The sequence below is a fragment of the Juglans regia genome, chromosome 16 (assembly GCF_001411555.2).
Source record: "Juglans regia cultivar Chandler chromosome 16, Walnut 2.0, whole genome shotgun sequence".
Classification (NCBI taxonomy): Eukaryota; Viridiplantae; Streptophyta; class Magnoliopsida; order Fagales; family Juglandaceae; genus Juglans; species Juglans regia.
The window spans coordinates 22,220,098-22,234,002 of NC_049916.1; the positions used below are offsets into that span (position 1 = coordinate 22,220,098).

Sequence of the window (13,905 nt, forward strand, 5' to 3'; positions counted from 1 at the left end):
TTTTTTTGTAGTTTGTATTTTACTATTTCTAGCCTCTAGGTGTTCAAATTTGGAACCCTAAATCACTTAGGATGGGGACTGGGGGGCAAGAGGGCGGACAGATGACCCCCCCCCCCCACCCGCACCCCTTTATCCAGGATGAGATCCCCCACTCCCACACTCTGGGGGCAGGGGCAGGGGACGGGAACGAAACTCGCCCATGCGGGGGCGGGTAGCACTCCAAATTCCTCGCACATGGCCACGGATATAATGATTCATAATGCAGCACGATAAATTTTTCAAGCATTCACAACTAAACCCAGAAGATTCCATTGATATTAAAATGAGTACAAGAACATATGTTAGAAACCGCAACAAAATTGCATACTGCCATGCAGATCTTAATCAATTCTCATTGTATAATTGTCCACGAAAGTCACACCTACCTACATATATACATAAACACTCAATACAACAGAACAAGTTTTGTTACGGACATGAGCATATAAATGACTGTATCCTCCAAGATGCTTACCTGAACTGGAGAAATAAGTGAAAAGATCAAATTCATGTAGAGTTGTTCCATTACAAATGCAAAATTACATTGATATATATATATATATATATATATATAAAGTGGTCTGAAAAATGATGACAATCAATTAATATAATTTGAAAACAAAACTACTTGGGCATCGCAATGGAAATTTATAACCATTTTTTTCAGGCAAGGGAGAAATATAATACATGGCACAAGATCACCAAGAACTGGGTAAACCAACATGGCACGCCTCTTGCATAATAGGCCATGGATTTCTTTTTTTTTCTCTTATATTATTCTCATTTTCCGGAAAAAAGAAAGAACAGACAGATCTGTTTTCAATAATGATTCTGTAGAAGCAATAATTTGAAATGAATAAAGGGTATGCCTCTCTGCTCATATAGACAACCCTTTTACAACAAACCACTGGTCAACCCAACTAATCTGATTAATCAAACTTCAATATTCCCAAGCTGAACACCAACCTGATGGACGAATTTGAGAGCTTTCCAAAGTTGGAACACGTGCTCAAACCCCCCCTTTTCCAGTAATGAAGAATTTTCACTTTTGGATTACCTTTAACTACAACCCAGGTGCCATTAGATGCCATATTTCCCCATCAACCAACCACAATTTTAAGAAAAAGGAGGATCTACCACCAATGTTCCATTCGCACCAAATTCAGTTTCCAAGCATCAAGATAACTAAAATTATGCGACCTTCTTTTTAAAGTTAAACAGAGGCGGAAACTGGAAAGGCAGATATAAAGTAGATAGAAAGCTTAGCCTTTTGCCACTAGTAGAAATGTCTCAAGCATCTTTACAAATGGGCTGGAAAACAGACTCAAATAACTGTGGTTCCTTGAAAATAAAACATATGGGCAAAAAATGGGGAAGTGATCCGGTTCAGTTCAATGATTACAACTATATCACCATATAAAGCACAACTATGATGAGAAATAGAGATTTGTGAGGGTGAGGGGATTGATCCAAATTTTTAAAAGTGAGGGGAAAAAAAAAAAAAAAAAAAAACAAAACCTGGAGATGGCTGCATCTCTTTCAGTCACAAGTGTGCCTGAAAATTCTCTTGCACTGTAGACTGGTTCTGCAAAAGGAAAAATTGAGTAAGTACAGGCTAAATTACTGGAAACATTGTAAATTGCTAAGATCTAACTTATGATAATCTGTCTAAGATTTAAAGTTCCTATAGTTTTAACTATACTAGAAAAATAATAATGATAACGAGCAAAAACTAGTGCTATTGGTACAAGTGTACAACCGGTTTTACAAAATATACAAGTTACCAGCTAACATGGCAGTTTATATAGCAGTGCAATGCAATTCATTCCAGTTTAATGCCGGCCCACACCTGCCAAATGCATGACATACACACATTCGCAAAGAAAGTTGACGGCCAGACAGTTTGAAATATTTATTTTGTAAAACAACTCTTTGTATATGTAGCCTTTTCCAAAAAGAAAAATGCAGAAGGCCTCCAGAATATTTCATATATCATCTAGCTGCTTAAGGCCTAAAATAAATAACAAATGAAGTTAATAATAATAATAGTTCAAAGAGAGGAGGCCTTTCAACTGATTGATCTTGTCCAATCCAAATGTAGCCACTTTGGCTCAAACTGAGGGATTGATAATTTGATACACCCCTACTTTTGGCTGGCACTCAGGCTTAATTTCAGGCTCACAATTGAGATCATGGTAAGCATCATTCTATATGAATGCATACATAAAAATATCCTATATGGTCCACTTAGTGGAGAATGGGTATCCAAGGTCAGATATATCAAAGCAATTCAAGGAACCAAAAAAGGTATTGAAGTGATTCCCAAATAAAACTATAAGGGCCAAACTTTCCCTAAAATCCATTCCACAAAATAAGATGAGCAGTTATCAAGGGACAATAATGGAGTGGAAAAGCTCAAGCCATTGGGTTAGATCCAATCTGATAGGTTGATATAAGTTTCTTTGCGGAGGTACCAAACTTGTTGTGGAAGTGGATCTGGACAGTTAATAATGAACATCTTATTCAAATATTACTTGCAAAGGTGACTAAAAGTTCAACCATGACAACTAGATTAAATTAGGCTTCTCAAAACAAGATCTACCTTTGATTGCAGGTTCTTTTGGCTGTCAGTGAAGTATTGATTTGGATGGTTAATCCCAGCATCACATGATGTACCATGTATAGCTTCAAAGGTCAAGGTGCATGCCAACTGCATATAGGTTAGCCATTTATTGACAAAGCTTGACCAACATGTCTACAAAACCACCTGAAATCAAATTTATAGGCAGTTGATAATATCCAACCTGATAATGTCTACTTCGCACTTTGTCCATTACATCTTCAACTGCCCTGTTATTTAATCTCATTTTACCAAGGGCAGCTCTTAGATTCTCTTCACTGTTACATAAAGTTGACAAGCCAAGAGAGATGTTCCATTAGAATTTGTTTCCAATATTTCTAAATGTGGTGGTAGTGTCGATAATTTGGAACTAACTAAGAAATGTATGATAGATTTATTCAGTAAAAGCCTGTCTTGTCATTAAAGTCTACCACATTAGATAGCTATTTCTAACCCCAGAGAAAGGATGGCTACTAAAGGTAGATGATAAGCATAGAGCTGTAAGTAAAATATGCTGGAATGAATACAGTTTTTTTTAACACATGCTACTTCATTTCGAAAAGGGGCATTCTGTGCAATAAGATTAATCCACAGATACAAATAGTACATTTTATTCACATTTTTATGAAAACAGATTTACAATTTTATACCATTCCTTGATTGCAAATGCCATGAAATCAACTGTCCAGTAAAAGGTCAATGACTCTAAAACGTTAACAAGTACAAAGTGCAAAACTTCTGGTATATGTGAGGCATCTTTGTGGGGTTGGTGATGAGACAATTTTTTTTATTAGTGATAACAAACTATGAAACTGAAAATCAGCCAAAGTATGAAAAAAATCCGTTTACATGTGTTAGGCATGAACATGAGAAAGAAATGCAATTATGGGGAATTACAGGGACTAAAGGATAGAGTGAAGTCCAGAAAGTTGTTGACAAGGTCGTCAGATGTAACGTGATACTCTGAACAGCTTAGCCGGTTCAATTCCACATTAATATTTACATATTTTTATATGTAACCCCCATATTGATATCTAAAAAGTTGAATTCTATGATTCATGACTGAAAATAATTGAGACAATCACAATTAGTAATAGAAGTGACCTGAAATGTCGATAGGGGCACCCATGATGATCTCCTACACCGGGAGATGAAGAGATGATCTTTTGACAAGAATAAGGAGTATAATCCTGCATGTACATCCATAAATGTTTCAATGCCACAAACATCTACACGAGCAAGTAGAGGAAATAAAAATCCCCCTCAGGGAATCTCTGAATAAGAGGTCAGCTCCTTTAAGAATGCAGCATTTAATATTAGTCTCTTGATGGGGGATAGTTTTGATGTCTTACGGTTCTCTTCCCTTCTCTCCCATAATTATGGCGAATGCTGTATGCATATTCTTTGTCAAATCTTTCAGCACCAACCTATAATAAAATGATTAAGCAATGATATAAGATTTCTTTATCAATGCAAGGAACAAGGCACTACATACCAAAGCATATACCAAAACTTCAGTAAACATGAGAGAGAGCGTGAGAGAAGGAAGCATCCAAAATAGTGCTTGCAAAGAGCACGTCTCTGTATTCCAAAATATAAACTCAGTGTATACCAAAACATCTTTACATGTACACAAACAGGGTAGGCACAGGTTTCTAGTCGTTACTGATAATTGATATATACATATATATATATATAATGTGCAGGTGAATTTGTACTAAAATAAACCTTTCGAATTGATGCATTTTGTAACTTGCAATTGATGATGTAAGGAGTACAAGCAATATGCATATGAACGTAGCAAAATAATCCATTGTGCCATGCTTACCTTTTGGGAGAACTCAGCTTTCCAAAACGCAAGGGCATCATCCAGCTTTAATCCAATACCCTATACAGGAAGGAAATTTAGAAGAAATGAGAGAGAACACACGAAGAAGTCTAACTAGTACCAAGAAAGTGAAAGAAAATACATGATTCCATCAAGAGTATTATAAAACAAGAACAGATGTAATATAAACCAGTTACAAATAGACACATAGACTAATGTGTTGTACCTGCATGAAATAAAAACACAAATGCCAACTGGTTCTGACCACATGAAATGTGCAACAAGCATATGCATGGCATATCAAACAAAAAAAACCATGCTAGCAGTTCCATGAATTATACAACTAAACGCCATAGCCTCACATAATAGAAATGCTAAATACACATGTAAGAACATAGACTAGAAAGGTAGAAACGAATATAATGCAGGTTTGAAATACAACCTTGAGAAAGAGGCCGAACTGCATCCTTCCTCCATGCTTTAAGTGATGATCCTCTCTTAGCTGACATAAGTGGCATAATAAACCATATGAACAAAGGAAAATTTTAATATATATATATATAAATACATACATGAACGGATGTCAGAGAAAAAAAGAGATGAAAGCATACGATGATGAATGACTCAATTGGAAAAATAGCAATCCTGATTCTACAAATAATTATCTTACCTTTTCAAACAGGTGGCGCATGCATAGAGGAAATGAACTCTGAGCTATTTGGTCAATCTCTTTTATGGATATATCACCCAGTTCTCTTGGCTAAAGTGGCATTCAAAAAATTAATCACAATAGAACAATAAATATGTAATTGAAGAGTAATAGGATAAGCTAAAATACTAAATAAAGTACCTCAGAATAGTCAGGACCCAAGTAGCTTGTGCATAGGGCTTCTACAATCTAGACATTCCAATAAAAATGTCAACTACCATACTGAAACAAATAGCCCTACTTTGACCTACAAGTTTCAGTATCCAATACTTCTTTTGATGGGTACATCATCCAATACTTACGGGAGCCAACCGATTGCTCTCTTGTTCTCTGATGGTAGATGTCCACTTTCTGCAAGCAGAAACAGCAAGTTCTATCATTTTGAAAGTCTAGCCCTTGTTTTGACAATAAAGAACAATGCATTGTGGAAATAAATCGCTAGCTCATCAACAAAACCCTGGACACGATGTAGAAAAATTTTAGGAAACAAAGACTGGAAGATGTTACAAGCATATATAATAGAAAACATTATGAACTTTACATCGCTGACAACAACCTGTTTGTGAGAATGAGTGCCTTTGATAGATGACTACGGAATTGTGTGGCAACAAGGGAAACCACCTGTGAAGAGGGGGAAAAACATCATAAGATTGCTAATGACCTTTATTTCACTCAAGTACCAGAATAGCAAGAATTATTAGTAACCTGATTCATGGCAACGTATGCATGCCCTTTATGGACAAAAACTCTACGACCAGCTACAAGTTCTGGAACTTCTTCAAACGGTACCTTCATTGGGGTTAGGAAGGACATAAAAATACATAAGCCAAATTAAACTACCAAACTAGAGATGAGATACTACTCTGGAAACTATAAGGTGGGGGAAGCTCATCCATTTCAGATATATCTGATTACGATGCTTAAATAAAGTGAAAATCGCCAATAAAAGTTATGAGCATACCAGCATATTTGCATGATGGCAAGACTTTATAAGCGAATATTTCTTATACATTCAATATCATTTTTTAACCTTATCCATAATCTGTACCAGGATACCCGCCTATAAAACTAACATATCTTTTTCTAAAACAGATGAGAAGAAAACAACAATAAACTAACCTTGTAGAATACCGCATCAGCTGCAAAAGAAGGGGCAGAAACAAAAAGAGATAGAAGATTAGAATATAAAAAATAATAATAATAGCTACGAAAGCTAAAACTTTTACAGTCAGAACCTAGACTTCAAGAAGAAGGAACCAAAATTTTCTAGAATTCTAGATCTTTTTCTTTCCAAAACAGCCAGTGAGCAAGATTTGAAGAGGCACGGTAATGTACACATACTTTATACCTCAATAATTGGATTCTCGAACATGCAGAAAAAGTGCACAAGGAAAAGACCTCGACCTTGAATTTTTTTCAACTGGATGAATGTGAGGGCTAACCATAATTTGAACTTTCAAACCATCTGTTTGATGAGAGGTTACTTTTTTAGTACCATTCAAAACCCAAGAGAAATTTATAGATTTTATTACATTTCAGTACCTGCACCGAATACTTAAGACAATACAACGCAAGGAAATCGCTTTCAGATCCCAGGACAAAATAGAATTTATAGTACTCACTCAAACTGTTATTAACGCAATTGTGGTGAAAATTACATTCACTCAAGTGCGTGGTGTGCACCCATTAGGACCAAAACACAGAACTAAAATGTTTTTGAGATGATAAGTGGCCAAACTCAGTACCAGTTGATAACGGCAGACCGATGGAACGTGCAACTTGGCTCAATTTGTCCTTCGTACTCTGTGGAGGAAAATGAGTTAACCAATAAAACTTACAATGGTTGAAACTCCAGAAGGCTTAGTCACTATATGTTCGAGAATTAGATGGGCCGAGGTAAGTCGTCTAACGAATTAGAATAATACCTTACTTTTACAAGCAGTTGCATATATTTGCAAAGTTTTCTCTATTAACCAGATTGCACATAATTACCTCAAATTCTGCGTTGCTAACTGCTTTGTATGGAAGGTCAAATTCAGCCATCAGTGCTCTCTGTAATCCAAACGAAGGATCACCGTCTGACTTGAATGAAGAACCAAGTGCCACATAGAATCTCAAAAGAGAAAAAGAACTTGCTACATAGAATAAGCAGAGCCTACCTGAGCTTCAGCGCTTTCAAACCGAAAACGGTAACGAAATAGGGCAGTCTCCATGGAAAGAAACCATTTTCTCAAGTCCTCCCTAAGACACAACATTTTGCAATTAGAATTAGAGGTTTTGGGATAACCATAAAAAGAAAAATATAAGCACAGAGCTAATGGACCAAAATCTCACGTTCTGCAATACGCGAGACGGAGAACAAAGTGGGATATAATATCCTTGTTGACAACCTCAGATGCCTCCGGATGCCTCATATTTGCTTTCCATAGATCGCGTACCTGTGCAAAGGATGTAGGTTAAAATGGAACTAATGTCGGGAAATGATTAATTTTAAGCAATAAAATTTACCACTTGTCCCATTTCTTCCGGCTTCTTTCCACGGGACAAAGCATCAGAAATCCCTTTAAGAACTGCACCAGAAACAATAGCCCAGAATTAGCGCAACTCTGGAAGAACACGTGTTGAAAATTTGAAGTCCGATGACAAAGGCAACAAAAATCAAAGTAACTATAAGGTCGATGTCATATCTACATCATTTTGTATTTAGTAAGGAAGAAAGCTCAATAAAACGGAGCCATATAGATGTTGAATGCTCTAATTAGGTATTAAAAAACAGTCACACACTTAAAATATTTCTATCTTTTCCTACATATTTTTAGCAGCCAAAGGGATCGGCAAAACTTTTAAACAAGAAAAAATATGAAAAAAAAAGAAAAGAAAAGAAAAATAAGAACCCTACATCTCGATCGATTGCTTTGAAAGAGGAGAGGAATGTGTAGGAATCAAATAATTGATTGATCTGATTGTTTTTGTACAGTTGCTCGAGAACCAAACGAAGCATAAATATAATCCTCAGAAAATAAATTCGAAGAGAGTAAATTTCTCCAAATTTCCGTTCGAGAAGTTGAGCTCAGAGAGGAATTTCATGGATAGTAATAAGAAGTGGAAGAGTAAAAGTGAAGAAGATGAGAAGTGGATTACCGCGGAGGCGATCCATGGCAAAGAGCTCGAAATCCTCGAGTCTGACTTCGAGCGGTGGAGCGGAGCGGTAGAGAGGGAGGGTCGATACGGCATCGTAGTGGAGAGCTTTCCTCTGTGACCGAACGATCTCCATTTCGTTCCCCTATACGACTCTGGAGAGATAGCGAAGAACCCTATCCCCCCCCAAAGCGCCTACGATAGTGTCAGATCTCAGAAATGGCGCGCGCGGAAGACAAATTGGCGGGAAACAGTTCTTAAATGTTGCCAGGAATGGGCTCCACACACCTGGGCTCTCACCCAAGTTGGGCCAGAGACAGTGTTAGAAGCCTTAAACTGGCTTATGCAAAAATGGAAGTTCATCTTATGCAAACCATACTTTATTGCAGACACTATTTCCCATCCTAGCAAGGTAATCCGATGCCACATTTACCTTTCCTAAAGACATGCTGAATTCGAAAATTCATCATCAATAGCGATCGATTAATATCCTCTCAAAAATCCTCCAAATATCATAAACTACACTTTCCTTCCCTGAACCACTTGACAACCAACAGCAAATCCAATTCTAAAATAAAATTATATTGTTGAACTCCATACGAGTAATCTTATATATAGTGTTAAGATGTGTAAGTCTCGCGCACTCCCTACAACAAATATGACTTTTTGCGGGGACTAATTTTGCCACAAAAGACATTAAAAAAAACCTGCCAAAACTCTTTTCTTGCAAAGAAGATCGCCCACAAGATTGCAGAAAATAAAACGCCAATTTAAATATTTTATCTGGCAAAATTGCACTTTGTCGCAAAATGTACTTATTGCAGCGACTATATTTGTCGCAAATAAGAACAAAAATTGTCGAAAATAAGTCGTTCTACTCATTCATCATTGTTGGGAAAACTTATTTGCTGCGCTAACATATTGACGCAGATATTTTTTGTGACAAATTTTTTTGTCAATAATTCATTTTATCTACAAATAGTAATTGCCGCAAGTTACTATCTTGGCAACATACATCGAAAGGTTATCTCCAAGATAAATTTATTTGCAACAATATGTTATCGCCAAAAATAGCCTATTATGGTAGGAAAAAATATTTGCAGCCACAACATGTTGCCACAGATAGGAAAAAAAAATTCCAAACAAAAATTATAAACTATAGAACCGACGAAATGAGAATGAGTCCAAAAGTAGAAAAATAATGGCACAATATAAGCCTAAAAACATAAATATGAATGCAATGGAGATCCAAATTTAGGGAAACAACATATAACAATTTCAAACAAACATGTACAAAGTGTGCTAACAATAGTAGACACTTAGAAACAAAATATTAGTAGATATATTGAAGTGATTAAAGAGCAACATCATCTACTATTTTATTCATAAGTGAAAAGTTATAAGAAATAAAAAGAAATAAGGGGACCTAATCCAAAGGAGTCATAAAAAACAAAAGGAATCATGTCCGTTCAATTATTACAAGTATCAGTCCAAATGTGGCTGCTCAAATAAGAGAACGTCTTGAAACCTCCTCATGCTAAAATAACCATTTGGCTTTCCCTCTGTAAAATGTGAATTTGTAAATAGAGCTGTTGCTATCCGTTTTATTTGTAATACTAGTAAAGTTGCCAAATATTATACGATACGGCTGGTGCTATCTGGCTATATGAATCATAAAACCATGTAAAAAAATTGCTATTGAATTCGAGAGTTAATATAGATAGAAAGCCGATGAATGCACATCTCAATAGAGATCTATAACCACCCCCAAAAGAAAATTTTCCACACAAGGAGAGCTATAAAAAGCATGTTACAAGCACATTTATGCACCTATCAAGGTTGTATCTCTTGACTTATCCAACATCAAGAAATTATGCAGAGAAAAAGATTTCCAAACAATATGCAACAATAACATATCCAACATCAAGAAATTATAAGGAGTTATCAAGGTTGTATCTCTTGACATGACTTCCTTAAACATTACCCTTCATGATAACCATCACTATGTTAGAAGGTATCATTCTAAGAGGTATACCGTTTGGTAATCACATTCCTTAGAATAACAGTTTTAAGATATGATTGGACCGAGTACAAAGAGGCTGATCAAGCCCATGCAAAAATGCAAAAATGCAAAAATAAGATACATAAAGTTTTTGGTACACTTTATATTAAAATATGAAAAGAGATAAATCTAATTATTTAAATTATTATACGATCATATCATCCGGCTAGAACCCTATACAAGTTTAGGTCTTGATCGAACTTTATAGTTTAAAATGGAAAGAGACGGAGATGGTCACGTTAAATAGACTTGACAATATTTATAACTGTCTAAATAAATATGTTTGACAGCATTAAATATTCAATAAGTCTTATGAGGCATACTTTATATTATATATTCCAATATTCTAGACTCTGGAATTCTTGACAAAATTCGAGGAGATCTCGGACGCACTGCAGCAGAACATACAACGAGATAGATAGATGCAAGACAAACGACCGAAAAATATAGTATAAGATTCATGAGAAGAGAGGACAGATCGAAGGGGATGAGGAGGATCTACATTAAATGCTTAGAAGCATGTACAGAGAGGACACAGGTAAAACACTATTCCCAGATGTTTTAACACGACAATCTTTTAAGAAAAGTAGGACGTGGCAAGATTGTTTTCATGTGGGCATATATTAATATTATTGACGCATCAAATCCAATATTACAATATTCAATACATGAATAAGAGAACTACCTTCCACCAAACATGCATATAGCCATACATATTGTTGATGTCATGTTTCCAGCCAAAGCAACTCCACGGGGCCCAATTCATCTACCTGCTACTAGAGAGAAATTAATGAGAGATTCAGGGTGGTATGGGACACCTCCAATGCTAAATTCGGTGAGTTCTTTGAGAGAATAATAAATTGAAGTGTCAAAGTGTCTGAACTGAACCAAAGTTTTGAATACCATACCAGTCACCGTACCAGTCAAAGTACTGGAATGAAATATTTTGGTACCGGTACTGTTGCGTGTACCGTTTCAGGATAGTCGATATATAAATAAATTATATATATTTATATAAATATATATAAATTATATTCCAAAATAATGTATATATACGAATAAATTATATATAAATACATATATATAAATTATAAATAACCTAGTCTGAATTTGGAGTAAAAAAATAAGCTTGTAGTTTAGAAAAAAAAAAATTAAAGGCCAAAATATCAGCCGGTACGAGCCAAAATACTGGCCAGTATAAGCCGAAATATAGGCCGGTATGAAATATATATAATACATGTACTGAACCAGTGGCCGGTACGTCATATACCGATTGTACCGGTTGGTACGGTATGGTATTTAAAACAATGTTTGAACCCCTCCCCTGGTTGAGGGAGGGGGTATTTATACTTGGTCCAGACAATTCTCGAGAAGGAGGTGGTGGGTGTACTGCTCCGTACTGGAGCCGGATGTCCCTACCATCTCCCTGCTGCGCAGTAGGATTGCCAAACTTGATCGTGGCCATTACTAACACTCTAGGAAGCACGTCGTGGCATGCCCAGCCCCGAGATTCATTAGATGCGGTGTGGCACTGGTCAGATGCATCCATCCCTTTGGCCTATCCGTACATCGAGGTCCAGGGACAGGGGTTGTCCCTGAATGTTGGCTAGTAGTGGTGTCAGACAGTTCTACTTTCCATTCCCTGGCCTGCATGCATTGCCCGATGGCTTTCCCTTTCAGGCCCCCTGGACCGACCTGGCCCAGCCTAGCCCTTGTCCTCAAGCCCTGTGACTCTTTGGGCCTTGTGGATGGGGCCTACTCTCCCTGGCCCAAGGAATTACTCCCCTCGCACATATCCTAAAACTAACCACAAAGATAATAACACCATATCTGGAAGCACCTGCACATAATAAAAGCAAGTTAAATACTGTCGGGGAAATACTTCAAACCAGGTTTTAAGATACATCATACTTAAAAGGCCTCAAAAATAAGTATGAAAAATTAGGAAGCTGTTGCTGTCAAATGAGTGTCACTAAAATTTTGGGTAGCAGTGGCCAACCAATTATCAGCTACCTTAATCGAAATTGACCAACTCAATGATCTGTTTGGCCTAGTTTGGTCAGTAGACAGTATTCGGACGTGAATGATCAACACCATTGATTTGGTTGTCGGAGTTGACCAGGTATCGGATATTGATACTACCAAATAATTTTTTTTCCAGTGTACTAGGAAATAGCTCATTTGCCTTGTTTTAGCAATGTTGTTTTGAGATTAATCAGGAACAATTCCCATGATTTAGATCTTCAAACTTCAAAGACTATCCTCTATCGATGAAATATTTCTCCTTGGTTTTGTAGATCAATTGATTCACTTTATTAAAAAATTCTTTGATAGCCATCAGTATCCACAAACTGGTTAAGTTGTTCTGTCTCATACATATATATATCCCTTGCCCTTGCTTGCCGATGAAGAGAGTTTGTTATGAACCTAAGGGTAGATGATCACGTTATGAGTCCATGCATATCAATAAAAATGAACATGCATGCATAATATCTTGAAAGAAAAACTTTATAACATTTTTTCTACTTAGAGAGAGAGAGAGAGAGAGAGAGAGAGAGAGAGAGAGAATACTTGAATTACCTCATGTTGGTGGCCAAATAAAGAGTTCTTAATTGGGGACAAGAGTGTAGATGTTGGGTAAAGAGTTACTAATTTGTTGCTTGTTGTGTCATGTGTTGTCCCTGTAATTAAGAAGATGGATATTAGGTCTTTCTTGGGTTACCAATAATCGACAAAAGACTCTTTCCAATCTGCTGGCACAAGCTAGCTGACATTCAAACTGCTTAGAGAATAGAGAACTTCACCCTCTGTCTCTATGCCCTGATCTTTGAGAGAAAAGGAAGTGGTTGGTCTATATGATGTGAATAGCCTCGTGAGTGTGTTTCAATGGAAGCCCTTGATGACATTATGTATATAGATTATTAAATTCTAGAGTTTCCTCTAGGCGGCTATAGATTACGATCTCAAAAAACAAATTGATTTGCTTTTACAGACTGTTGCATGTTACATGAATGTGTAGACAAATGTGTGCAACATGCAGCCTTGTGGGGGCGGACCAGGATAGGTAATTCAAGTTGGGGGGCAAAATTATGAAAATAATTTTTTTGTGGGGTTTATTAATTTTGTCTCATACAAACACCATTTTTTTTAATGTGTTTTTTCTGGAAATTTTGGCCCTTTGGGCTTGCCAAAAGGGCGGTTCTAGTGTTCCACCGTTGCTTATAATATGATATGTTTCTCCATGTGGCGATTCTAAGATTTTCTCATCTGGTACTTTAACATCGAATTCGTGCAGCATTTTTACTTTTCCCCATTTTTTTTTATCGAATATCCTTTGCCTCTCTCTCTCTCTCTCTCTCTCTATATATATATATATCTATCCTTATACTTAAAAGTCTATAAGATATGAACAGTAATCAACAGTGATAAACAGTAATCAATAGTAATTCTTGTTTAACATTTTTATTCCATCAATGCCCTTGATAGTTAGGTGTTATTATGATTTTAGT

The 13,905-nt window shown here is 36.4% G+C and overlaps 1 protein-coding gene across 3 annotated transcripts; it reads right to left on the bottom strand.

Annotated features, from left to right (window-relative positions):
* Positions 1-293: 293 nt before the first annotated feature.
* Positions 294-8,549, bottom strand: LOC108983727 (probable DNA primase large subunit). 3 transcript variants are annotated; one of them, XM_018955469.2, is made up of 21 exons: positions 8,338-8,549; positions 7,705-7,766; positions 7,531-7,634; positions 7,356-7,437; positions 7,189-7,248; positions 6,942-6,999; positions 6,316-6,335; positions 5,902-5,985; positions 5,753-5,817; positions 5,499-5,547; positions 5,338-5,385; positions 5,158-5,247; positions 4,930-4,989; positions 4,488-4,547; positions 4,012-4,086; positions 3,764-3,849; positions 2,844-2,937; positions 2,642-2,749; positions 1,558-1,624; positions 515-519; positions 294-425 (listed from the first exon to the last, which is right to left on the bottom strand). In XM_018955469.2, exons 1-19 carry the CDS (start codon positions 8,468-8,470, stop codon positions 1,583-1,585), a joined length of 1,380 nt encoding a protein of 459 aa, XP_018811014.1. In that variant the 5' UTR covers positions 8,471-8,549; the 3' UTR covers positions 294-425; positions 515-519; positions 1,558-1,582. The 3 variants fall into 3 exon arrangements, with proteins under 3 accessions (XP_018811014.1, XP_018811013.1, XP_018811012.1); XM_018955468.2 differs by lacking the exon at positions 515-519 and having other exon boundaries at positions 294-514; XM_018955467.2 differs by having other exon boundaries at positions 294-519.
* Between the last annotated feature and the right edge of the window lie 5,356 nt (positions 8,550-13,905).